The 27,757-nt window shown below is 43.1% G+C and overlaps 1 protein-coding gene across 4 annotated transcripts in view; it reads left to right on the top strand.

Annotated features, from left to right (window-relative positions):
* LOC112556773 (ras-related protein Rab-37-like) overlaps positions 1-27,757 on the top strand; it is a 47,382-nt gene that overhangs the window by 8,076 nt on the left and 11,549 nt on the right. For 2 of the 4 annotated variants that reach the window (XM_025226243.1, XM_025226172.1), the window contains exons 2-3: positions 18,440-18,550; positions 23,804-23,845. In XM_025226243.1, coding sequence (XP_025082028.1) covers positions 18,440-18,550; positions 23,804-23,845 — 153 coding nt within the window. Of the gene's footprint in view, positions 1-8,823; positions 9,208-13,841; positions 14,103-18,439; positions 18,551-23,803; positions 23,846-27,757 lie in introns of those variants that run through there. The other 2 variants (XM_025226328.1, XM_025226414.1) reach the window with 2 other exon arrangements.

Here is a 27,757-nt window from a genome sequence, read left to right on the forward strand (position 1 = left end):
TGACGAGAGACAGGAGTCTGACTACACAAACACCAGGCTTGTAGCACTGGCTGACATTTGACTATTGTCACACAGTGCAGACTCCAGCCATTGAGCCAGTGTGTGTATCCTGTCTGTGTCCTGTCTTTATCCTGTCTGTGTCCTGTCTTTATCCTGTCTGTGTCCTGTCTTTATCCTGTATCTATCCTGCTCCTTGTTCTCTAAGGCTGTTGGTCTTTCTGTCACCCTCTCTGTGACGGTCTGGAACCTTCGCCTCGCTTTTCTTTCCGTGACAAGAGACCTTTGTGGTCCCTCACACATTGCAGCACGGATTATTTTCTTGTCAGACCTTGTCACAAACCTCTTTGATAAAAAAGCTGTTGTGGAGTCTATATCGGGGTCTTCTATAGGACTACAAGTCTCAGAGAAAAGTCACGTGATTTCCCCTCCATACGACTCTCTTTCTCTCAGACCACAGAACTTTTATCGTAAAAGCTCATCATTTTCATAACAAATAAAATTGTGGATTTCAAAAGAACCTTGCTGACTCAAAGCTGACTATTATCCAGGAATTATAATGACTTGTGTTTACGTGTTGTGTGCACCCTTTGTTTAGAGACATCCCAGGGAGAACGAGTGAGTTCCGGTGAAGCAAACCCTGCAAGTCACAGTCGTGTGGATGCATAATTGATGTGACATCATCATCGTCTGTCCCTAGGGCACACGGCAAAGGTTGCAGTGGATTGACAGATGCTGCAATATTGACGATTCCTTCTGTGTGTGTACACACAGACCTGTCCGAGGGCATCATTCTCTTTGTTTGCTTTCTGCCTGTTCATCATAGAAAACTGCGTAAACTGCATGAAAGACGTGTTTCTGCTCGGCTCCCCAGCTCAACAATAAAAAATAAAGGGTTTTCTCGAGTTTCACTGAAGAAAACTGATCGTGAACACAAGTGAAAACTTGTTGAAATATGAGAGAAAGGTTGAACGAGTGTGTTGTCTCACCTCTGTGACGTCAGCCAGTGACACCTGTGCGCAGACCGACTGTCGGGGCTTTTCTCCGGGCAGGTGAGGGGCGCCAGGTAGTGTAGTGGTCATAACACTGGCTTGTGACCTCCGCAGTCAGAGGCTGTGGGTTCAGATCTCGTCTCGCGCCACTCTCTGTATGTCAACACTGTTTGTGGTGCTGGCCATTACTCGTTATCTCCAGTTTCCTCCCTCTATCCTACAGAACAAAATCACCACAAGGTGAAAGCACTTTCCTGTTAAATCAACCAAACAGGTGGAAGCACTCCCCCGCCAAAGCATGCAGTCGGCCATTACCAAGTGTTTTCAAAAGAAATCCAGCTCCCGGTACACTGGTACAAACAGCGATTATTCTTCCCAGGTGCAAAGGTGTCTGACAGCTGACTGCAGGACATGGGAGGGTCAGTAAGATCAGTTATACTGGTCAAGTGGCTGAGATAGGGAGTGTACTTTGCTAATAATTTTTAAGACTAGATCGGAGGTTGTCAGCAGACGATGGTTTCCATGAAAGCTTGTTTACATGTTGTTTCTGTGCGTAAACCGTAAACTAACAGCCCAGCATCTCGCGCACGTAAAGGGGGGACAGCGGCTGCAGGAGGGACTTGCCCTCAAGCCATCAGCTTTCACGTCCACCACAGAAGCAATATTCCCGGTCCCAGGAAATCCCAGCACGTGCACCCATCATCCTGATCGATGCCACATTATGCGGCTCCACGCAAACTCCAGAAGACACTCAACATGGAGCTCTCCGGGTCGGGAGGTTGGATGCAGGTGCTGAGCCACGAGACTTGAAACTTTCCTCGCGTCCACCTCGGCGTCCTGACGGATTATTGTCTCAACCGGAAGACGGGGTCATCGCCAGGAGCCGGCCGTCCTTAGGAACTGCGGTCATGCATCAGTGTCGGGGCCAAAGTTCGTTTCTTAGTTTGGATCTCATTCTGCCACGTGAATGTAGTGACGAGGGTTGTCTGGGACACTGCAACGTAGGAAACATTACACAAGACGCTCGTGCTTCAATTATGCTAATGATTGTTCAATCATGGGATTGACTGATGATAAAAATTTAGTTGCATCCAAAGAGATGTAAAGAAGTACAGAAGACAGATACATAATATTTCAAATATTATATTTGACTGGTATATAAAAATATTGCTATTTGCTTACCACATCTCTAGCGCCTCTAGTACATATTCTGATATATGTTGATATGAAATAGGTGTTTGACCTTTGTCATTATCAGTTTTGAGAGTGGTAGATGTAGAAATCGTTCAAACCCGTGTTGGTTTCAGCTGTTACTGTACGCACACAAGTCAGAATATTTCTTTTTTTTTTTTAAGTGTTATGTTTAAAGAAACTTTTCTTGGTGCCTCACTTACGGCTGCATGATGGACGTTTGTGAATGAGACATTCATACTACAATTCTAACTATAAAAAAATTGATGGCTTCTCCTTTATGTTGTAAATGTTTTCAATGTTTTTAGAGCTGATCGATAGCTAATGGACTGGTAATCCCTCATTATGCCAAGTGTTGATATCTTAATACACCTCTCAGGGCGAAGGAAGCAGGGGACAAGGACAGGGGGCAGCCGCCTCCTCAAAAAAGATGGAAGAAGAATGTCGTTCAGTGTCAACATGGTTGCCCTCCCCTCCTCTCACCAAAACAAAATAACAAAAAGCCGAGCATCTTCCGACGCCAGGCCTCGAGGGCAAGAGAATATAAGTGAAAGTGAAACTTTGATAGATACTTGTGTGCCGAGGCTGTTGGCACGCCACCTACAACTCCGTTAACCACCCGAGGGAATAGAAATCGTGTCGCCTAATGGGCTTTGCGAACTCCAGTAGTCGATGTTCTGTCATCAAGTGGTCATTGTGGTCGCCTTCTAGTGGCTGGGTGGACACACTTGGTGACTGAGAACTTGAACTAACACCCACCCACGCTATGCCTGTCCCCCGAGAGGTCATTGGAAAGATTGGTCCACAAACTCGTGACAGTGGCGACCTGAGAAGGCGCCCTCTAGACACAAACTGCGCCATCTTGGTCAGCTTTGTCATCTTTGTCGCTAGCCTCCCCCTGACATCTCTGCATGTCATCATTTCTAGTTGGACTTAATGTGTTTTTAACAGTTTCCACAGTCTGAACATTCCATTTTTCTGCCTGCGCCTGCCAAGCTGTCCTCTGTTGCCAGTCCTTTATCTGCAGACATTAGCTTATTCATTCATCCGGATATGTTTTTCTTTCACTTGCTAGCATGCTGCTTTCAATGTAAAGCAGGTATCATGCGTCGCTGATGATAGTGAAGGTAGGTTTGGTTGTGAAGATGACATTTCTTTCGTGTCGGAAGTGAAACAAATTTCCTGGCAGCGACTGCGGCGAGCTTCCCTCTCATGGAGCAGCACTCAGCTCGCAGGTCCTCTTGTCTTCTATTGTTATTGGCTCCGATATTCAATCAAGCTGCTCGATACCTTCTTTGTGAAGCCCAGCGACTATGTCAGGTGTTAGTCGGTCGTAAAAGTCATCTGCGGGGATTGGAAGGGGGAGGACAAATAATTGAGCGGGTGGAGGGGTGGCATATAATTGAGCGCGGGTAGGGAGGCAGAAAAGGTCAGGAGGAACCCGAAAGATCAAATGGTTTTATTTTTGTTTCGCTGAAAGTGTGGATGGACAGACTCCCGGAGGCTCTTGTGTTGTTTCTTTGTGATGAGTGAAATGCTTTGTGCACCGTGACTGAGTGAGAGACTTGTTGAGACAGTGAGAGGTTTGTTAGTGTCTGTCTCACTCTGTGTGTGGACATCATCATCTTTGTAACTGAGTGAGCTGTGTGCAGGCATGTTTAAACGAGTGCAATGAGATGGATGAACAAGGGCCTTGTACCTCCACACCGCCATTTCTCTGGTGTGTCTGTCACTAATGGCACAAGGACTGTCACTGTATCAAGTGTATCATATGCAAGCGCATGTTTACAAGTAGTGAACACGGATGTTTTCTTTGTGTAAACACGCATATTTACGACCAGTGATCAAGCAAATGATTTTCTCTTGTGTAAACACGTGTTTACAGACAGACTGTGTACAACTTTTGTTTGCGTGAACCTTTGTTTACGGACAGTGATCACGATCATGTCAGCTAGACAAAACATCGCCAGTTATATTTATCTCCTTTTTTTGTCAGTGTGTTAGCTTTGGAGACTTGATTGTATACTCCAGTGAATAATTGATGGCGCACTAAATAAACTGTTTTGTGAAAGACACCCGAGGGTACAGTATTGATTCCATGTCATCCTCTTGTCGCCAGCCACGTGCTTACTGGCTGAACCTCAACCGATGATGAGGACAGGGAAGTGATTGGAAGGATGAGTCTACAAAAGGCTCAGCTAGAGCGAGATAAATGAATTTTAAATCCAGCACTGAGTGTTCTCATCTTTGAAGTCGTGGAAGAGCGGTGCTCAGTAAATACACAGAGGTCTATGGATGGAGAAATACTGTTGGCCTCTGTGAGTCGTACCCTTCCACATAGGACACCTACATCTTACAGTCCACCCGACTACAGCACCAGGTTGTTTCAGCAAAATGCCGACACAATGCTGTTCAACATCTTTTTGGCGAACAGTTTGAGAGAAAACCACCGCTCCTTCCTGTCCCGCGGGTGAGAGTTATTCAACCAGCGGAACTTGGTCCTCGCCCTGGCAGGACGTGAGTCCATTCACGCCAGAGAGACGCGATGCATGCTGGTCTTGTCTGGTCACGTGATCAGACACAACACGTGGACCGTTCTTGAAGGTGTCTCGTCTGATGGTCGACGCCACCGTAGCCAGAAGAAGAACCGGTTGGCAAAGGTGGAGGAATAGACTGTTTGTTCCTCGCAGAACCTGTTTACCATCGGTCAAGGCAGTCAGAGTAGCGGACCTTGTCAACCTCTGCGTCTGTCTAGCTGCTCCTCCCCAGTTTCCCCCGACGACCAGGACTTGCTGACCAGTTTGACCGTTCTTCAACTGCTACCCAACGGAGTCCTTCTCTAGAGCAGGAGAAGAAGATAGATTATGATATTAGCGACGAAAAGGAGGAGGAAAGAGGAGGAGGACTCCCACGAATGATGTAAGTCGCCTGACAGTCAACATCCATGACCTCGACAAAGGTTAAGACCTCGGTGACCGAGACCTAAGCCTTCAAAACAAACAAACACACGATGTCGGCAGATTATGGTGCTTCTGGTGAATTGCAGACCGAGACCATTTCTTCTGATGTAGAATAATTAACAAATCTGTTAAATTACTTTATTTTACTTTCCAGAGCTAGTGTCCACGTGATCTCCCTTTAAAAATGTGGAAAATTCCATCTTATCACAGAACACATGAAGGGCGACTGTCTCTGAACGCGTTCAATTATTTCTTGCCAGCCTCCGATGCTTTGCATCTGACCGACCTCTTCTGGTGTTCTGGTTTCACCTGACAAATTCGATTTCTTTACAGGAAGATGGGAGGATTGTTTACAGAAGCGCCGCTTATGTTGTTAAAGCCTGCTGTATGAGACGCAGATATTATTTAGAATAATAAGACAGAAAATAAAAACAAGTGCCTCTTGTTTGTGCCACCCATCAACTTGATGTGGTAATGATTACACAAAGATGACAGAGAGGGTGGACAAAGTGAATCGGGAAAAGCTTGTGTATGATTCACCAATTATGTCATAGCATTTGGAAAAAAGTCGTCTGCCTGAACTTATGAATCATCGCAAAATTAGCTTGTGATAGTGTTTACTGGCTGCACAGTGGATGTAAAATATAATTTTGGAAAAATCTGCTTACCTGCAATACAAAGGGAACACGTGAAGACATTGGTGGGGACAGCCCCAGTCCTTGGACCCTTTCTCTGACCTCCCGAGGTCTCCGCGTTTTCAGTTAGAGGTTTCTGTGATACTTCCGGTTCAACTACTTCTGAGGTAACTTTACCCCCAGTCTGTATCTATTGTTATAACTAGATTCTAGAGATATGTGTGTTTTTTTGGTGAACAAATACCTGCTTACAGGGCCGGCTACTTGTATGCACCCTTAGATGCTCCCTCGGTATAAAAACACATCAGTAAGCAGAACTGTAGGACAAAATGAATAAATAAATAAAGAAAGAAAGTTCCCCAAACTGAAAAAAGAAAATCAAAGTAGCCAAGCAGGCAGGCAGACACTTGAAAAGACCCGGATGATAACTTGATACTCGAACCAAAGAGATTCATCCTCCTCGCGTCTGTCAATTTGTTTCTCATGCTTCGCTTCATTAATCACGTGAGTGGCGCACGTGCACTGAGCGCCGATATTGAGCGACAGAAGAAAGGAATTTCCGTCTTCAATGAAGTTGTTTGTCACATTGTGTATGATGAAACCACCATGATGGAGAGAGAACTGAAATGCCGAGGGTAATCCGCTTGATCTCCTGCCACAGAAAAGCGGTTTTCTTGCCGCCGGGGGTCAGTCTGCTCGTGTGGACGAGTTTAATCTCAAACATTTCTCAAAGATCTTTCCAGGCTTTGCATGGCTGACAAACCTGGAAACTTTATGTACTTTTGTGTGAGTTTTGCAGCCATTCTGATTCATCTCTCCAGAGTTTTCCCGTGAATGATTGTTGTTTTCGTGAAATCGTATTTATAAAGTTTTAAAGTCTTTCGGAAAAAAAAAAATGGAAATCTTTTAGTCCAGGAGTTTTGACAACTCGGCGCTGCCCGCCATAAACCACTGCCCGCCATCCTCGCCTGAAGAGTGACAGACGGAGAAGGAAGGATGGCGGCACTGCGGGGGAGTCTGGCCCCACTTTCTCGCCTCAGTGGCCCCTCTTCATGAATCTCTTTGCTTCAACTCTTTGCCGACTTGTGACTGGACTCGATGGATGAGGGAGGGACGGCGAAGAAGTAAACAAGACGTGCAAGAGGAGGGCGAGGAATGGAGGAAGAAGCAGAGAAAATAAGAAACTCTATCCGCTAAAGGATGATTGAGAAAGATCAATGACGCCTTCCATTAGTCCACAAACCAAAACAAAAAATAAGGATCCCTGATAAATACGAGGACTCCGGAAAGTAACGAGAGCGAAATTCCTGCACTCCAAGTGTTTACTCATGGGGATGGTGGTGAAAGGTCAGGGTGGAATCTTAGATAAAAGGTGGGATCTGTTTCACTTACATTTTATCTTTCTAAGTGCTCAGACATTTGTTTTTGTGAAACCTTGTTGAAATGTCTCGTCAGAGGAAACATGCAGGCAACGGCACGTAATGACATCGGGTCACACTTCACTGGCTGTGAGATAACTTTTTAGTAAAAAATAAATTCTATTCCCTCCATTTCCACCATCGAGTCCCGATGATTTATTCTTCTTCTCCAAGATTAAACACAATTAAAAGAGAGTGGAAGCAGGTGAATGAACTCTCTCTCTCTCACTCTCGCACACACATTCTCTTCTTTTCGCCTTTGAAGAAAATTAGATACTATCATTGTGTCTAAGCTTCCTGTCAATGGAGTGAAAAGGAAGGAAGGCACAAACCTTATTAACAGACAAATAAACCTCTCTCATACCTTCCCTTACTGTGCCTGGTATCGGCAGACTGCAGCCGTCCTTTATCACTGAGGTGTGACCGCAGTCAATCAGGTGCGAATGGGGGATGGTGATGAATGGATGTCTTTGCTGTCTGTGGGAAATGGTGCTGTGGCTGAAGGAGTGGCCATGCTGTCATCAAGTCCAGCTTTATCTCGGATCGCTTCTGGCTGCCGCGACAAGCATCAGATGAGGTCTACTTTCAGCCCGCGAAAGTCCTCTCATCTCCACTGAGTATAAACATTAACCAAGTTTGTCTCGTCGAGCTCCAGTTAAAGGACATGGTGCCATGCCTGTAGAGATCCCAGTGGAGGTGGAGGTGTGTGTCTAGGGCCAGGACCAGACTTTCATGGAGCAGCCATTGTCCTTCCAATTCGCTTTCTTCACTGAGGCGGCCATTAATTTTAGTCCACAACAGAACCTTTTAGCAAAGGGATTTTAAAAGTACAGACAGAGAAGGCTGTAGTAAAAGCTGAGGATATAATGCAGGAGGAAAGTGGCAGGGAGGATACGTAGAAGACTAACAGAGGAATATATGGTAGAGAAAATAAGGGTGGAGTAGTATAGGCCATGTTGCTAGGTTTCATATCGCAGCGCCTGAGTGATGGAGTATTGAACATAGTTTATCAGCAGCACCCCTGTGTTATACTGACCACTACTTACTCCAGTTTGAGGCGAAATCCTGGGACATTTGCATTATGGTGATCACCTCTCACTCCATCTTCATATTCGGAATTTCCCGTATGACTAAAAACAACAACAACAACAGCAGCAGCAGCAGCAGCAGCAGCAAAAACACTGAATCTGACCCTAAATAATGACACAAACAATATGTAAAGGGAGCGCAGGCGGAGGGAACAATGTTTATCTCGCTACATGATTCAGTTGTGAGATCAACTGACCTCCGCCCTAGTGGCGCTCGTCACCGACAGGGTGGGTTACGTCATCATGATTCATCACCTGCCTGTTATCGCCACCTGTCGTGACTGGCCTTATAGTCAAGAGTCGATGTTTCATCAGGTAAAGCAGCGCAGATAGAGGTCAGTCGTCACGAAATCTCAGCCATCGTCTTGACCCCCGTTTGTCCTTGACCTCACTGTGCCACTTCTATGGCCTTCCTTCCCCACCCGCTACTGACCTCCTCGGGTCACAGGGCAAGCAGACTGCGTCATGCTGCTATAAATACTCTGCACTCTAGCAAGTTTGTAAATCATATCTCACGGGGAAGACATCTCACTCACACCTATCAGCAAGGACTGACGGCAATTAAAGCTGTGGAGGACTCGAACATTCTCTCTGGCTCCAGTACTCCAATGAAGTGTTACATCACCAAATAAGGATCAAAGGTCATGGCAAGCTCCGTTTTCTTACTTCCGGTGAAGGACAGAAAACGTGACCATGACCTAGATTGAAATGTTCATTACTGAACACTGGACATCCGGGGCGCGGGATGCCGGGGTACCTCAAGTGTCATGTTTGGGAAAGCTTACACGTTTCTACGGCAGTATGAACACTGTGTTGCCATGGAGACCGCGGACGGAAGACCGGAATCGCGAGTCGGAACCGAAAGCCGGAGAAGGAACTGTCCACCTTCGAGGTGGAAGGCATTTTACATCAATGCGTTTTACAAGGTAGGGAAGCACTGCACGATCATGCAAACAATTTTCCTCGCTTCGTTCGATTTTTATTCCTAGAATACATTTGCAACTCTACATTATTTTTTTCTTCTTCCTTGTCATTAAGGGGCGTAGACATCACGAGCCTTCAGTCACTGCCTCACACACTATCTGTCTTATCTCGTCTGAATCAATCGTCTGCTTCCCGAGTTCGATTAGTAACTTTGGGAATTGATGCGAAACGTCTCATGGCCGGGTAGAACATGAAAGGTCTCATGATCAGGTATACTGTCAACAAACAACGATTTTTGTTACTTACACTCATTAGTACTGAGTTCAGCAAACTATGGTAATGTGTAGAAAGCCTGTGTTCACAGACAGACGAGATTTATTTGTGTAGAAGACACCCGAGCACTGCAAATCCATGCGTTGTGGGTGGCTCTGGGCGAGAGCTGAGTACAAGGGTTTCACGGGAAACGAACCCCACAGTCCCTCCCGTGACATGTCTCGAGGTAGAACAAGTCTTTGATGTCGGCGGCTAAAATAACTGTTCCAGACTGCACTGGCATCTTAGTAAAGCCAAGGTTGTATTTTCTCGCAAGTTTTAATAAGTAACACCATCTGAAAGTTGTTTATGATCCCGTAAAACATTTTATTTGCACGTTATGTTAGAGATGACCTTTTCTTTACGATGGATGACCGATGTTTGAACTGGTGAGTCGATGAAAGCGTTATTTGTGGGCCAGCAACATCAGCCTCTTCCTCAAACAATAATTTTCATTCAGTGTGCGTGTATAAATTCCCAAAGGAATTGTAAAAAAATGGCACCCGATGGAAAATTCTCGTGGTGTTGATTTGCCCTTTGACATTAGATTGAGTTTTAGGTAATGTCAAAGTTCCTCTGTAGACAAAGTGGAAAAACACTATCCTTAAAGATAGCGAAGGTTCCAGACAATTAATATTAAGACACTGTTGACTTTTGAGATTGAGGATTTATCTGCAGAAAAAAAGACCTTTTATTCTCTAACAGGTTCTGACGAAAAGGTTGCTGGTCTAACCGCAATTACTTGTCTTGTATCCAGTGACAATGACCTCCCATTTCAGTTTACAACTATTTTGTAGCATGACCACGAGCATGTCAGGTGTTTTACACGTTTTTCATTTGACAGAACAAGAACACTTAGCAACCTCTCTCTTCTTCTCGTCTCCTGCACCACAATGGTCGTTTCACACATCAGTTGCTTCACACATTACTGCACTGTGTGCACTCAAGCGTGGACTGTGTTCCAGGCAGCTTTCTTCCTCCTGCAGGCATGACAAGCTGAAACAAAGCATTCCAAAGTGCGTACTTTCGTTGCTAAATTAGTATTTTTTACATATTTCTGGAGACCTTTTGTTGAAGATTTTTTTCTGGAGCTCAGCACGATTGAGTGAACTTTGTCGAAGTAAACTCGACAGGTGCATCATTGACCGACTTTGTGTCGAGCGTTTAAAAAACACTTCGGGCGTTGAAGATGACAAGTGACGAAGCACACAGTACACCACCAGCTAACTGCCGGTTAAAATACATCACAAATTCTTGTCTACTCTGGGTTAGCCACCCGACTACACGTCAGGGCCCGTATTCATGAGGCGACGGTAAGTCTGTGTCCCGGGTTAATAAAGGAAAGCAATGTCCAGGTGCCGCGGATGTTGCTTTACACACAGAGTCGTAGATATAGAGAAGTGGCAACGGTTTACTAGGGTAGAGTAACATACAGCAATTCTTGTGGCATGAAAACACATAACATCATTCCCTCCTCTCCGCCGTTTTTTCGAATCTTGCAGAGCGAGCCTCTTTTTTACGGATTTATAAAACCGAACGAAATCTAAGCATCCCCACCTCCCTCCCCTGGATAACTGACCTAAATTATGTTTATAGACAAGGATGTACATAAACATAAACGCTGAACATGCAGCGGACGCCACGTGTTCCTGTGTTTACAATATGTGTCAACGTTGACATTATCATAGGTTGTTGTCGAGATGCTTGAAGACTTGCTTTCCTTGTTACCCTGGGGCCGCATGTTGTCATGGCAGCGGAGCCCATGCGTGACATTGTGCGATATTTAACTCTCAATACAGGTATAAATCGCCATTTGTCTACTAGGAGGCTGCCTGTCATAAACAGCTTTCTTTCTTAAATATGCTAATGTCTTTTTTTTTAGAACCACTCAGCAAGGTTTTTTTTTCTTGATTTCTTGCATTTTTGTTGGTTTTTTTGTGATCTTGGCAAAAGTGTGGATTTTCCTGAACCTACATCTCCAATGCAGCTAGTCACCTTTTACTTCCGAAGCTAAGGAAGAACAAACAGCCAGCGTTTTATTTTTAAAGAGTTTTGTAGTTATTAAATAATTACTATTTTATCTTGTTTTCATATGCTTTATTGTCATTAAACATTCAGGTGTATTCTTACACAAGAGCGGGTGTGATAAAGAGACATTTGATGGCAAGACACTGATACAAGAGGACATAATATGTATAATATACATACACACTCAGTGAGTGTCGGAGCATAGCGAGTGAGTGAAGAGTGAAAGAGCAGAGAATCTCCTGCTGCTACTGCTGCTCGTAACGATCATGGATTTGATGTTTCTGTAGGTTTCTTGCTAATGCGTGGATCGAGCAAACTTTGAACAAAGTTAAAATTGCAAAGATTAATGACTGAGATAATTAGAGAGACTCACACAAAGACTAATGACTGACACGAAATAATTACAGATACTCACACAAAAGCTGACAGATCCTTTACACCACAATAGCCACCAATCACATGTTTGATCAGTTAAAGGGTTCAAGGATGGCAGACACAAAGACAAAAATATCAAAAAGTACGTACTCAGGATAAATCAATTGAAATTTCATATTTTCTAAAATTCTAGAATATGTCTAGAATCGTTTTTACTAAATTTGGTTACTTAATATTTGTTTTCGTCAGGGTGTTGTCCTGTACGTAATTCTCTCTCCCCCTCGACTAGTCAGCCTGTCACCTCTCTTTCTTTCAGCTTTTTTTTAAAAGCATTTGTAACTGATCTTCCTTAGAGTGAAAGGAAGTGGAAATAGAAAAATATTTTTTTCTCTTCTATTTTTGTCGTATTTTTACATTTGTCTTTGATGACAAAACATGGTGGAATGCGATGTGTCAGTATAAAAACCTCAATAAAATGTCAACAGTGTTTGAGTTTCTAACGAGAAGAATATTAGCCTCACGTAGCTCCTAGAAAATGTTTTCTGACACGTCATCTAGAAAAACCCAGCAAACATGATGTCGGCACGAAGACGAACAGTCCTCCTCTTCAACTGCTTCTGAGCGACTAATGAAGAATCCATTTGGGCTCAGACGCTTCACGATAGAAAGTTAAAAGCACGCATCAGAATGTTTCTGCTTTTGTCCCGTGCATTTGATCCAACCTCTCCTGACTCCCAACAATTTTAAACACATCGACCCCATCACTTTGTTAAGGCTTTCTCTCAGACTGGAGTGTTGAGTCTCTAACGAGGAGGACTAATGGAGCCTTCTACTGTGCTCCTGTTCCATAAAACATCGCAAAACTATTTTCTCCTCTCAGTGTAGAGTACATGAATCTCTTCTTGGAATCTCGACATCTTTTTCTGGACGAGAAGACGTTGGTTATGAGGGTACCCTGTGGGTGTACACTGTACACCATTTTGTCGACGTCTTCATCATTGATGGACGATCTTAGCCTGTTTGTGACAGACACCACAGAAGCACTCACTTTCTGGGCAACATAATTAAATCGACGACAATCGTCTTCATTTCCAAGTTATAAAGCTATATCTGGACACCCCAGATGTTTTGCTGTAGTTATAAAAGCGGTGGTAAAAATGCCCTGTTGTAAAGATACATCTGGGCATCGATGTAACTGGGAAAATAAGACACTTCTCTTGACTTATCCATTTAACTCTGATAAGAGTGGCTAAAATTAGCTACCTATAGACAAAGCTGGTGGGCTGGCAGTGGGCCCCACGATGCTCGTAAGTAGTGGACTCCACTTCCAGCCCACCAGCTTTGCAGGCTCCCAGCTAGCCAGATCGAAGAAAGACCAGAAACATCCCTGGTATAAGAAGGCAGAAATCTTCGGAAAACAACCAGAAGAGATCAGGTGACACGTGAGATAACTTTTCTAGATGACTGCGCCGTGCGGACTTAAAAGTGCTGCTAAAATGTCAAATGTTTGTATTCACTACATTATCAGCAGAACTTGATTTCAAATACATGTGCATATCTTTCCTTCCTTCATTTTTCTAGTCTTCTTTCTTACTTTTGGTTTTGTTTCGCACTTCAAACCATGGTTGATGGCAAAGTGAAGAATAAGTTGCTTGGTTACAGAAAGCGTCTCTTATTGGCGGAATCTTTAACGATACAGAGTTTGAATAGTTGAGTGATAACGGAAAGTTGTTAAAAGTTTGAAGATACAGCTTATGATGATATTCGATGACAGTGATGGAAAAATTAGGAGGGATGGCGTTTTCTCTTGACTTATATTTTTCCTACACCTGTCGACTCCATCCTGTCTGTCGGGTGAGTGTCGCCATGTAGGCGGGGACAGACAAAGGGAGACAACCTGGGTTTCACTCACAACGCACACACGAGTGCAGTGCCCCTGTGTGGCAGGCCGTGTGGCGCGCCGTCAACTGCGAGAGTGGCAACAGTTCAAACATTTTGCTCAGGATTGTAAAAGCATCATCAGCCCAACAAACTGTTTCCTCGTAGCATGTGCAGCTAGATGGGGAAAGATAGATTTCCGCTGAACAATTTGAGCAGCTCCCAGAATGGTTCTGCTGGAGGCGTCCATCGCCAAGCCTCACGACAGTCGTCAACAACAGAAATGTGCGATCTGTGTTGCAAGGCAAGTAGGGACATTTAATGCCCGCAGGCTTGCAAGTGTGTGTGTGTGAAACAGTTGGTTGTGCACGCTAGAGCAAGCGTAGGTCGAGACACTTGTCTCAATACACAGTAGTAGTTTGATGCTTCCATTGGTTTTCCTCCTTATATCAGATTGTCGTCTGCTTCTTACAAAATGACCCAGTTAGATATGACACAACAGACAGAAGCTATTAATATGAAGGGAAGGCAGTGTCACCAGGCATACCAGTTTGTAAAAAATCTGTCCTATTTGCTTATCATTTTAAAGAGCGTGTTTTCTTCTTTGGAAAGATAAGATGATTATTTAAACAGATTACATGATCTGGAGAGTAGCATGGGTTGTAGTGGCAACAGCCTCAACCTTCCCCCCACGTCAACTACCAAACATGTTCTTGTCAGTCACCCATCCATTTGTTCTGTTAGTTTAGTAGTCATACTCGCACAGCATACATACACAGCATAGCATCTTTATCCACCATTCATTCACATATATGTCTGCACACACACACAGAGGAAAAGCAATCTGTTGGGGAAAGGACATCATTGCTAATTAGTCATAGTTTAATACTAATTCAAAAGCACGGTTTACAACTTACTGCATGAACTATTTACATGTTCACACTTTTCAAGTTATTGACAACTAAAATTCACATAAAAAAATTACACCAGGAGTATTAAACCATTATTTGCATATTCAGCATGTAGTAAGAAGAAGTTTTGCCATATGCAGAAACAGGTGGCTTGTTTGAACAGCAGAAAATATTTTAGGGCTTAGTCTAGTGACTTGTTCCTTTGTAAATGTGGGTAATATGACACTTTAAGATATTTTAGTTTGTATTGAAACATAGTGACAATTGAATGTGACTGATGATAATGATAAAGTTCTCTTATTAAATAGCTAAGACTTCATGATGAAGTTCATGTTACAAAGGCATATTTCCCTTTTTTTGCAGTTTATATATTTATGATATATATTTTGCAGTATATAATGCTTCATCTCTTATACTATAAATATGCCAGGTAGTCTTGACATGAAAAACTAGATCCCGCAAGAAATTTGTAGAATAGTTTTGTTTTCTAGGTTGTTAATGAAATTTTGTACTTCCTCTGTGTGAGTATGCTGCAAGAGGTGGCATTTAGGATCATGTTATACTATTTTCACAGTAAGAAAAGGTGCATGAGCAAGAGTTTTCATATGCATGTGTACGTGATGTGTATTTAACTGCTTCATGTAAGCATTTTAAGGTATGCATGGATAGGTATGTAAAAAAGTCTAACAACTTTGCTCAGCGATGAGAAGAAACCAGTCTTCAAGGTACAGCCATCACCAAGACTAAACTAATTGCAGTTTAATAGTGCTAGAGATTCCTGTCGCCTTTGTCTTTATGTTTATCTTGGAGCCGTTAGTAGCTAGAGAGTGAGTAATGTCAACCCACGCCCAACCTCCTTATATACTGGGAATAAGCGAACAAACGCACAAAACTGCGTGCTGCAGACTTTTTTTTTTTTTTAAGCTTGTATGTGTATGCAACCGGAGGTTAGATATGCAGCACTGTCAACATCCCGCCCGTATGTCTCTAGTCCTCGGTCACATCTTGCAGTGATCAAAAGCCAAACAGATGTGCAGCTGTAAGCAAGCATTCAGAAGTGCCATCGACGCCACGCAGTTTGCCAACTCCCACACACAGGTACTATGGAAACCGCCGCAGCCTGATGAAGAGCGAGGATGCTGTGTTGGCGGACGCGGAGTGTAGGTCGTAGGGGCATAAGGTAACTCCAGGCTTGGCGGTTCATTCGAGTGTAGTGGTGGGCATTGGTAGATGAGTAATCGACAACTTGTATCGACAGACGACTTACATCAGAGGGCGCTGGTCCATAAGTCATCTTATGTACTGCCGTGAGGCGGGGGCACACAGGTGTATTTTGCGAGGAATAGCGAGTGTTGCAAGGACAGCTGTTATCAACCAGGGCTGTTGGGGATCGTAAGAAAGTGATGGAAGTAAAGAGAACAGAAATGAAACAAGATTTTGTCTCTTCTGAAATACATTCACCAACTGCAGGCAGATATAATACCTGTTTATATCTGACCACGGCCCTGTGTCTGTCGCTACTGTGACAAGTCTTTTATTGTCTGTAGCTTGCAGGGAATTGCCGATACCCGACATCTATTAGGAGTTGCGGTTATATCTATATTTTGTTGGTTTCGCGAATACAGTGATACCTCGGTTCTCGAACATAATTCGTTCCGGGAGGACGGTCGAGAACCAAATTGTTCGAGAACCGAAGCAATGAAACCCAAAGGAAATAATGGAAACTGGATTAATTCGTTCCAAGCCCCAGAAAATGCCTATTTACTGGCCTAATTTGTATATAATATGTAGAAAAACATGAGTCTCAACAAGAAATAAGAAATAAAAGTGTATTTATTAAAACAAAAAAAAATGTACTGTACAGTACAGTACAGTAAATTGTGTTTCATTTACTGTACCTGTACCAAACTTTATGGCAGGAGGGAATGAATGTGGAGGGAGGAGGGAAGGGGGATGGTTATTGTCACTGATGACGCAAGCAAGGCGCGCTGGGCCGAAATGAACGCCATTCGGCTCAACTCGGCTCATCTCGGACGTTCGGATGTTCGAGTTCCAAATATTTGTTCGAATTCCAAGACAAAATTTTCTCGAATTTCCTGGTCGAATACCGATTTGGTCGAAAGTCAAGGCGTTCGAGAACCGAGGTATCACTGTACTTAAAAAAGTGCTTGAAATCCAGCCTGAATGAGTACCACTAGTATGCAATACTTTGGCCAACCTTGGAAGTAAAAAAAAAAAAATACTGTTTTTTAGAGGAATAATTTTTGATTTCGTAAAATAAGAAATGTCAGCTAAAATTAACACAAATGTGAACTGTGAGAAATAAAAATAACCATAGAACTTATAGACGAACTAGCCGGGTTATAGGACCTCACCCAGGTGATGTTCCGTCCTGACAATCAGCGCAGAGCGCAATTACACCTTGTCACTTCAAAGGAAAGGAGAAGGCGAGTGGCTGCTTGTGATGTAGGGGATGGGGGAGATACAAATTGTGGTGATGATTCTCTTACTCGCTAGCCATCTCTCTCTTTCGGTTTCTTCCTTAGGGTACCTTCTGAAGACTTTGTCTAAGTTTGCTATCCATAGTAAAAGTACGTCGCCTTTTGTTCTGTGTGGTATTGTTATTGTTTCTTTCATTATGATCTACCGACAACACTATAAATAACATGAGAATAAACCTGTAAAATAAACATGTTCTGAAGCCATGTCTATTAGCCATAGTCCACGACACTACAGTAGATGAAAGGAGTAATCCTGTCATATTTGCGGAAGATCAAACGCTCTCTCTCTCTCACACACTTTCGTCAACATTCCTTCCCCTTCGCTCCCCCGTTGGCGTCAGTTTTTAATGTGAGTTGTACGGGTCAGAGTTCACCTCGCCCCCTTTGACGACGTGACCCGGATCACCTTCACTGAACCCTGAAGACCTATAGGGGGTCAACCATTGATTTGTTGGAAAGACGTATTGGTGTATGTGTGTTGACAGGTAATAAGGCCAAGACTGCGTCTAAGGGCTGCATAGACACATGGTGGACATTGCTGTTGTGTTGTCGAGCCGTTCTCAGTGAAATGGTTTAAGTAACGTGAGGTGTAGCAGTTCCAACCACCCCACCCCCAACCTTCACAAACGTTCTTTCTCTCTCTCACACACACACACATGCTCGTGCACCTGACCCATCAGTTGGACTATCTTGACCACACAATTGTGCATTCCGACTCTGGTCCTTCCTTATGTGAGGCTTTTAATTTTCTCTCCCACTCCTCAACTCCCAGTGTTAGCTGCGTGTGTCGCCACTCCCTCAGCCTCCCAACACACTCCATCTTAGTCCCGCACAGAACTTGAACGATTTCTCGTTGTCAGATATAAAGCCGGCCTCCTCCTTGGCTCCCCTGCTTGTAGACATTTGACTACCACAGTTTTATGTTTTCATCTTGACCTGGAATAGCCGCGTTGCCAATTTATTGTGATATCGCCATAAAAACATTCCGTATGACAATTATGTCTTGAAAGAAATGAACTTGTGGGTGTGTGTATCTGTGCTCTGTCTTTACCGTGTTAGCTGCTTGCTGGCAGGACGGTTGACTGGTTCTCGTCTTCTGCATGTCCACAATGCTGCATGTTTGTAATATTATACATTTGGTGCATGTTTGCGTTTGTTGCTTATCAGTTGCTCGCTTGCTATCGTCACAGCACACTTGAAGCTAATCATTGTCGTGCTCTTTGTTGCAGGTGATGTTGATTGGCGACAGTGGCGTCGGCAAGACCTGTCTGCTTGTCCGTTTCAAAGACGGAACTTTTCTGTCGGGTAGTTTTATCTCCACCGTGGGTATCGACTTCAGGGTAAGGTCGTCTCTTGCCACTGCACATCGCTTTAGATCGCGCTGACATCATAGGAAGAATGTATTGTAATCAAATTTACTTCCACGCGTTGTCCAGCAGCCTCAAGTTAATTGTCCTCAGACCACAAGGTGTCGCCATATGGTCCATATCGATCATTCATCTCCTTGGATGACTAATCCCAAGGGTTTATAAATATTCGCTCTCAGTGTTTGATCCTGGTGCTGTAGGAGAGACGCTGAACTCCTCAAGCCGCTTGGTTAAGAATGAAAAAAAAAAAAGACATTCGTTCGACGGATGGTCAACGCTGTCTTTCAGTGTCTTTGCTTGAGGGAGTTGTTAGCAAACTACTCCCAGTTTAGTCTGAGTGCGTAGATGGTCATTTAATCAGTTTGAACACGCAGTATGTAAATGTATCACGTGACCTAGCAAGTCAATAACCTCTTGTGCTGCAGCCATGTCTTTAATCGGAAGGTGTGCTCACTTCTCCATTGTTAGTGTGGTGTTGCTTAAAGGCACATGACTTCGCAGACGGCACAACTTGAACCAAGTTGCCGACTGTTGACAACTGACGATCCACCGACACCAAAGTCGAAAACACCGGCAGACAAACACACCATCTGGTGATGAGTCTGCCCTTCTCTCTGACATTTAACATGCATTGCAACACAGACATCTTTGTATTTTCCTAATAAATAAATGAAAACTTTAGATTGGCATAAACAGAAACAGCATGGTGACCACGGCGGGTTGACTTGCAACATTAAGACAGCTGGCTACGAGTTTTCTTTTATTGCCGAGGCAATAAATTTACAGTTTCGTTCAATAATATCCATCCACCACTATTTCCAGTTCCTTACTATACCAAGTTTACCTAGTTTGCCCGAGCTGCCGCTGTTGGGGATAAATTACGTGTACAAGACGGAAATGTATGCGCTGAGCTTTATTCAGGTGTTTTTATATTTGTATTTTATTGATGTCATGCTGGGCTGTATTGTTTACGTTGCTCCTTCTTGTTTATTCTTGTTCAGCTTTGTTCCTGTTCCGCGTGTATTGTTTGTTTCTCTTTTGTTTGTATTGTTTATTGACAGTTATTTGCTTGTTTCTCTTCGGGTTATTCGTAGCAGTCATTATCATGTATTTTTGTTTAGCTTGTCTTTTTCGATGTTTTTCATTTGTTCCTTTTTCTTTTGTTCATTATGAGCCTCATAGTACTTGTGGCCCGCTGCTTAATCATCTCAGATTTGGCCGAAGCCAGACTTCCGGCCTGGTGTGAAACGACAGCCGTGTCCGGACCAGTGCTAAGGCGAGATCGAGCTCTTGTGACATCGGCTTTAACTTAAATACTCGGCTGTCCCAACCTCCAGCCCCGCGTCGTTAATTTAAAACGACAACAACAACATCATGAGTACATTACAGGGTTAGAGAATGAGCCTTCGAAGTGTTTTCGTGCATTGAAGAGGGAACTAGGTGTTTATTACATCATTTGTTGTCGACCACATTAGTCCCTATAACCTTGTGACAAGGCATGGCGCCCACATGTATAGTGGGATATATATGTATAGTGAGATATATATTATAACCCCTTCAACCAATCACTGAGGTTAACATCATCCTGCACAGCTCCATGGCAAGACACGGAGTTCTTGTCTGACATTCGAGATTGTGGCACTACATCCAGCTAGCCTTATGTCAGGAAACAAGTCAAGGACGCGACCAAAGCGTAGGCCTGTCAGGAAATGAAAGTTGCCAAAGAAAAAAAAAAAGTGAAAAGGATACAAAGCGCCAGTGCTTTTCCCAAGATTGGCAACGACAGAATGGTGGATAGGGGAAACGAGCGCACATACATGGATGAAATAACGACTAACAAACACAATAGTTTTAAAAAGCCAGAGCACTTAACCCTTTCAGTGTCTCCTGTCGCGTGGTTCGTGACGTCACATAGTAAATGTAGTTAACTGTGTATATCTTGCCCCCGTCCCTTACTCTAACCCTCTGCAGTCTTCAGGAATTGTAATGCTGACGCCCACGCAGACCCAGAGAGCGGGGCTGAAGAAGGAAGCCAGTCGGCGGGTATTGTAGGGACAGAGAATGGTGTTTGTTCCGCTTTAAGCGGATTTTTCTTTCCTAATTCTTCGCTGACCTTTTGGCGCGTTTACTTTGAGTGTTTATCCCTTTGGTTGGGTTTCTGTCCTGGTTGGCTTTGTGTCTGTCTGATTATTCTTCGGACTGTCATCAACACGCTCGTTAGCACCGCCTGGCACCTCCCGAAAGAGGGTTGCTAGAAAGTGCTAGAAGGTATAACGGACGCTTTCAGTGTAGATGTAGATGGACTTGTGGATCACAACATAGTTTGGTCAAAACAAACGGTCCAGTGGCGCCGACTGGCAGTGAGTGTTGTTTTTGTCTGACACCAGGGGAGAATTAAGGGACCTGAAGAGGTGTGACGTTATAGGAGTCACCGCCGACATGTGACATTGTCACTAGATGACACTAGCGTGCTGATGCTGCTTAACACAGAGTATGAGGAAATAGCAACAACATCAGGAACTGAGGCCACCCTTACCGTGTGTTGAGCCAGATAATACACAGCGCGTCTTACTGATATCACAGTCTGCAGAGCGGAAGGATTCGAGTTGTCACCACCATCGCCAGGCTCAATCAGCGCCATGATCTGCTATTAAATTTCTGCACGAGATGACATATCGATACATTTAGCAATACAGGCATCATATTGGTGCTGGCCTTGGTGGCTGTGAATACTGGAAGTAAAACCGTGATCAGCAAGTCGAGTTGCCAGTTATCCACTGTCTCCCTCTTCACACACACACACATTTTCCCGCTTGTTTCTTGATATTTTAAGCTGTTGTCCTGTGTCCCCAACACTTCCCCTGCTATTTACATGCACAGGAGTTGAATGCAAATAAATGTTGGGGTGGTTGTTTTTCTTTGTTCGCATCAATGGAACAAAGTGCATGTTATCATCGGATTACTGACCATGCATCGTTTGCCCTCTCAACCTTTAGCAACATTGTTCATCGACATTCTTATAGAGAGAAGCGGGAAGCAAAGAGGATTTATTTGATGTGCGTGTTGCGCCCTTAGTGTCTGTACTTGCAGCACGTGACGTGCCGTGTGTGCGCACTGTGACGTTTGTGCTGAATCAGACTATTGATCAGCGCGCCATCTGCTGTGCCTTCACCCCAACTCCTCCCCAAGTACCTGGTTGTCACACCTGGCCACAGCGGTGAAGATGTTAGAGATACATTCATACAGCTGCTGCAACGGAGCTGTGGTCACGTGTTATATAAAGAGTTCGATCTACGATTACTCCAGTAAACTTTATCCTTGGGTTCGGTTCCTGTAAAGCTGCAGTCGTGCTTTAAGACCAGTTGTTGTGTCAGCTCTTGTCTTTTAAACGTGGAGAGTCTCTGTCGACACAACTGTTTCCGTTTCTGTTTGAATAGTTTACTAAAGTGAATGTTGACTTAAAGTAATTGTCGCCAAATTTGAGTGGGGATGCCACGGGCTAGAAATTATGGGAGTAGGCAGGTCTGCTTTAGTGTTCTGCATGCATTTGGAGAGGAGTAGAAATGAGGGTTAGATAGTGAATTAGTTTTAACAAACCTAGACATTATTTCTAGAAGTAAAAATAACACTGCTTGAAAATATTTGAAAAAAAAAACTAGAAAAAGCTACCACCGTTATCACAAGTAAACACACGTTTATTTCAAGCTTACAAGCGGTATTGATATGTTCCAGACAACAGGCTACATCCACCCGGGCACAACCTAGACAAAGCTAGTTAACTGGGAAGTGGCTTGCTATTTCATCAGTGTTTAATTTTGTTGGAATGAAAGTTTCATTGTTTACAGCAGACCTGGGCAAACGCCGGCCCGCGGGCCGGATCCGGCCCGCCTCCTGTCTCTGACCGGCCCGCCCGCTGGCCCGCCCGCCAGTATACATACTATATATACAGTATTGGGTAAAACTGAGTTAACTATATTAGTCCGGCCCTCTAAAACCATCCCAATTTCTCATGCGGCCCCTTGGGAAAATTAATTGCCCACCCCTGGTTTACAGGCTATCACATGGACAAACTATGGTGGGCAAGACTGAGGGTCACTGTTCCGGGCAACTGTTGTTTTGGTTGATTAATGTTGGCATTGTTCTAAAACTCTTATCAGACTTTCTGAATTGTCACTTATATGTTAAAAGCTGTTTTAACCGGACAAATGTCGAGTGTTTAACCAAGTTAGGTAGATGTCAACATCATAGGAAAACAGAGGTTGTGGGTGAACGCTTGGAGCATGTGAACTGTGAACAAGCTAAGTCCAAGTATGTTTGCCAGTACAGTGAGACTTTGGGGCACTTTAGAGGTTTGGTGTTTGAGCACTTTGCTTGGTTAACGACAGTTCGTAGCAGTTCACATATAGAAGATATTCTAGAAAATTCTTCGTAAAGTCAGTCGCATGCCAGTGTTATAGGCCTAGACAAAGAGGAAGTAAATATAAAATTTATTTATTTATTTTTTTGCAGACATAATGATAGCGTAGACATTCAGAGGTTTTGTCTGTTTGTGCCGAGGCGAAATACGGTCATCTCCATGTTTTATCTCATCTCTTGCTTCCTTTTCTTCTTTATTTGCAAATAACAACATAAGCGTGCACGTTTTTTGTGAGAGAGAGAGAGAAAGAGAGGTTCGAAACAAGATACGGTGACATTTTAAGGAGAATCTTTTATAAAATCGATGTCAGGTGTTTAGAGAGAGAGAGAGAAACAAAATAAAAAGGATTTACAATCACCCGTCTTTTTATTCCCTTAAAGAATGGAGTTAGCAAGTGCAAAGTGATCGTATTCAGCAAATGGCCGACGGCGTTGATGATAAGCTACCGAGTGTATGCATTCTTTTATACATGCCACGTTGACAGACTCAGGGTGTGGTGTTTGTTACTCATAATCTGATTGTTACAAGGTAATAGAGAAATTTTTTTTATGCATATACTGACCGCCATTTGGCACTGATATGTTATCGACGTGTTTGAAATGTATTATTCTTTCTCCTTGTGGCTGAAAACAGCTCCCACATCCAGTGTCTGTTTCTGTCTCATTGTGTGAGTGAGTGAGAGAGAGAAGGAAGGAACGAGAGAAAACATTTTTGGCATGAGATATTTGATGTCACATTTTCATAATTCTTTCAGCTGGACTCATTTTCTCCCAACGTGCCTGACCGGTGGTGATTTTCTTATGTTTCAGAATAAGGTGGTGGAAGTAGACGGCGCTAAAGTCAAATTACAGGTAAGCCAATCATTGACTCATCCCGTCTTCGTTCACTAAACTCATGATGAGCTCCCTATAAACTTGTCCACATGGCTTGTCTGTATATTTAATGCTGACCAGACTCGATACAAAAAGATGCTGCTTCAGTTGTTTTCTCACTTAAGGCCCCCCTGCTGCACCGCGCATCACTTGGCATTTCGCAGATGTCATGTGAAAGATGACTGGAAACACGGCAAGACGGAAAAACTTAATTTGGCGGCAAAGCAGACTGAATAATAAATTGGTGAGTGATCCCCTGTGGTGGACTCACGACCTTGCTGCGTCTCGCTAAGGACAACCTACTATTAAGCACTCGGCCAGCTCTGCCTCATGCTCTGCTTCCCACTCCCCGCTCCACCTCAGAGGTTAAGAAACATATATATATATAGTAACTTCATCTTTCCATATACGAAAACAAGAGTGTAAGGTGGAAGCTTCTGAGTGGTGAACTTTATACACTATTATATATATACGCAGCTACGCTTGTAGCGTGGACACTGATCGACATGCCTTGAGCAAGTCGTGAGAACTCTACCACACCTACGGTAAACCCGAGAAAATGATCTTGCTGAGAGGCAAACTCGGTGGTAGTCACGTGGGGCTTAGGCTCAGAACGTTTGACCCACCCCCACCCCCACCATTCCCTTCTCCATCCACTCCCACTCCCCTTTCCCTGTCTGATCGGCATCAGCTGTGTAACTTTGTTTTTTATCATGGCTGTTTTCATCTCGCACTTGCGACTTTTCAGGAATCGTTTTTTTATGGTCATGATGATAGTAGCGGGGCTGACGCCATTTATGTGCCGCCGTTCTTATTGTCCTTTACCCAGAGTTGACTGATTACAACTCACGAATCGTCCTCAAGCCTCTGGCGTTGTCGTGATTTGTAGGCATGGTGATTGGTGGCTGTAATTGCTGATGTGGATGCAAAACTCTTCTGGCCATTATCAGTACCTCAGCCTAGCAGACACGAATGTGAAGGAAGACTTATGTAGTAAACGAACCCATCATATGGAAGGCAACAATGGAAGAACCACTGGACAAATGAAGTGAAAATCCCACACTTATAGCCCCACACACTCTTTCTCCCCCTAGACTTTGTGAAACGTTGAGTGACAGGGGCTTGACTGAGCCGAAATGCTGCAGGAAGAACAGCAGAAGTAGTCCTGCCTGTACATTTATCTCAGACTTTCTTTTTTTCTCCTTTTGTCTGAAGTGAGTTTTTGAGATGAACACATTTGGCGGGGAAAAGGAAAGTTAGAAGCACTGTGAAGACATTCAGCACTCACTTAAGACGAGATTTGTCCAGCCGAGGCGAAGATAATTGACGATTTGGAGGATGAGCCTGTCTACAACTGATGTGTGAGGTCCACTAATGAGTGTTTCTGCAGGCTAAGCAGAGAAACAGCCACCTTTTTGTGTCTGGAAACAGCGTCTTCGAGCATCGAACCTACATGAGGACATCGAGTATGCTGCCAAACGGAGTGAGATATATGGGTGCTGGTGGTGGAAACTGGTGTGTTTGTTGAAATGATTAGTTGGTCTACTTCCCTCCTTTTGTCTGGTCTTCAGATTGGTGAAAGAAGGGGAGGTTTGCTAAGTGGTCATTGATCAACTTTGATTAGGATTCCTCGCACCTTACCACTCCAATCAGGTGAATGCTTCAGTGCACCCAAATATATTGCTACAGTTATCAAGTTGCAAGGAAAACAGCACGGCTGTGATGAATGTTCTTCAAAATATCATCTTTTAAAGCAAAAGAAAGCACAGTAATTATCCTAAAAATGTAGCAGGCCAGTGACCTTTGTTATCTTTAGTTACCTGAGGGTTTTATTTATTTGTTTCTTCTTGTTTTTTTTTTAGTTGAATGAACAGAACCTGAACACTTAAGAACTTAAAAGGCCAATCTTCTCAAACTAATTTATCTAGGAAGCTGGGTACAAATTTAACTAGAAATGTAAATTGTTCAATAACAAACAAAGATGAGAAAAACATACCTGACAGAAAACTACAGATGAATGTCTTGATGCAAATATGCAGATGCTTCCATCTGGATGAATCAAGCATAGAAAGCTGCAAACACACACATATATAGAGAGAAAGGAAGAGAAAATATGTACATAAAAAACAGAAATCCATATTCCAGTAAAAAAATTTTGCACATGATATAGGAAGTCACCTTGGATGCTAACACTAATTTTTGTTTGACCGAGTCAAACAAGATAAGACATACAAAAACCTACGCACACACTTGTACTCTTATTTTAATGAAATCGACCAGTAGGTTTTCTTTATTTTTAATTGTCATTTGTCTTTGAGCTACCAGCTTTATATTGACGCAAATTTTGGTGACACCATGATAACATGATCTGTGCTTGATGTCGGTGACCAGATGTGTTGTCAAGTGTTTGGTAAAGGAACTCGGAGCTTGCAGCTGCTGGGAATGACTCATCCATAAGGATATTATCAAGTCTAATTATGTGAGATTGAGAACTCTAATTATTGTCTGCAGGGAGGCATAGGTGCTCCATTTATTATCGTTACATTACTGATTCCAGTTACATCTGTTTTTTTCTAAATACAGAGTAGATTTTCTGGTTTTGTTTCAAAACAAAAAAGAATATTTGGTTGAAGACATCAGGAAAGGCTGCAGAGTATCAGACACAGAAGGAAAACCCTAAGAACAAATGTTTGTGGTTTATTAAGAGTAAATCACTTCGATATAAAAATAGAGGAACTGCCCAGACAATTACAATCACCAACTTGTATTACTGGACTGCTGGCAGACAATTTTTTCCATTTAACTTCTAAAATGAGGCAGTTGTGTACAAAGCATCCGGTTTAGTCACAGACTACCAGCGGAGAACTTCACAAGAGGATTAATGTTGGTCTCAGCAAACAGACCTATACATCTCCATGATACAAAAGCTAAAACAACTGGCATGGCCAGATACCATACACACATGAGTGTGACAGCAAGCTAAATATACATTAAAACTACATGTGAGTGTTGTATAACCAAGTTATTGTATCTGCCAGATGAGAGCCTAGAAAAGTAGGTGCTTTTACATTAGCCCCACATCTGATTGTAAATTAGCTAGAAGAAAAGTTATTTGTGCTTAACACAGTTTTATGACAATTTTGTCCCTATTTCCTTTCTATGACTGAACTGATTGTAAACATATGTGTGTGAGATCATACAGATGATCAGGCAATGCATGGTTTATATTCTACAAATGTGCATGCCTTATATTAAGATGAAATATTTTCAAATATTTCTGATAAACAATTATTAAGCAATCATTATGCAGGTAAAATTCACTATCAGAGCACTTGTTTGGAATCACGGTGACTTTTGATGAGATTTGTCTTCAGTCAGGGAAGCAGAAGATGCTTGTATAGGTGTGCAGATACCTGTCAACAAATCTACAAACCTCATTTATAGCTAGACTCACTCATTGCTTTATTATGGAACTGTCTTTGTTCCCTTTTTCTTTTATGTGGCCTATTTGCTTAGCATGATGACTGCCATGGTCTTACTGATCCTAACGGTAAACATTTAAAACAATTTTAAGTGTTACAAGAACATGAATTAAAGTGTTGATTATCAGGCAGCACACTGCCTTTATCCTTTCGACCACTTAGTGCCCTTTTCTACTGCACACTGCTAGTCAACCATCGATGGCTTACTTATAATCTTCCACATGGGATTACTTTTAATGTTATCTACAATCAGATTGTTATAATGTATGGAATATACAATCATCATATTATCTTACTCATTATGAAATATACCATGATCCAAGCATCATTTGTTATTTTCTTACTTTCTTGTGTTTTCCTTTGATGTCTGCAAAGTCAAGTTTTGAAAACATTGAGCTTGGCATTTTCC

The sequence above is a fragment of the Pomacea canaliculata genome, linkage group LG1 (genome assembly GCF_003073045.1).
Source record: "Pomacea canaliculata isolate SZHN2017 linkage group LG1, ASM307304v1, whole genome shotgun sequence".
Lineage (NCBI taxonomy): Eukaryota > Metazoa > Mollusca > Gastropoda > Architaenioglossa > Ampullariidae > Pomacea > Pomacea canaliculata.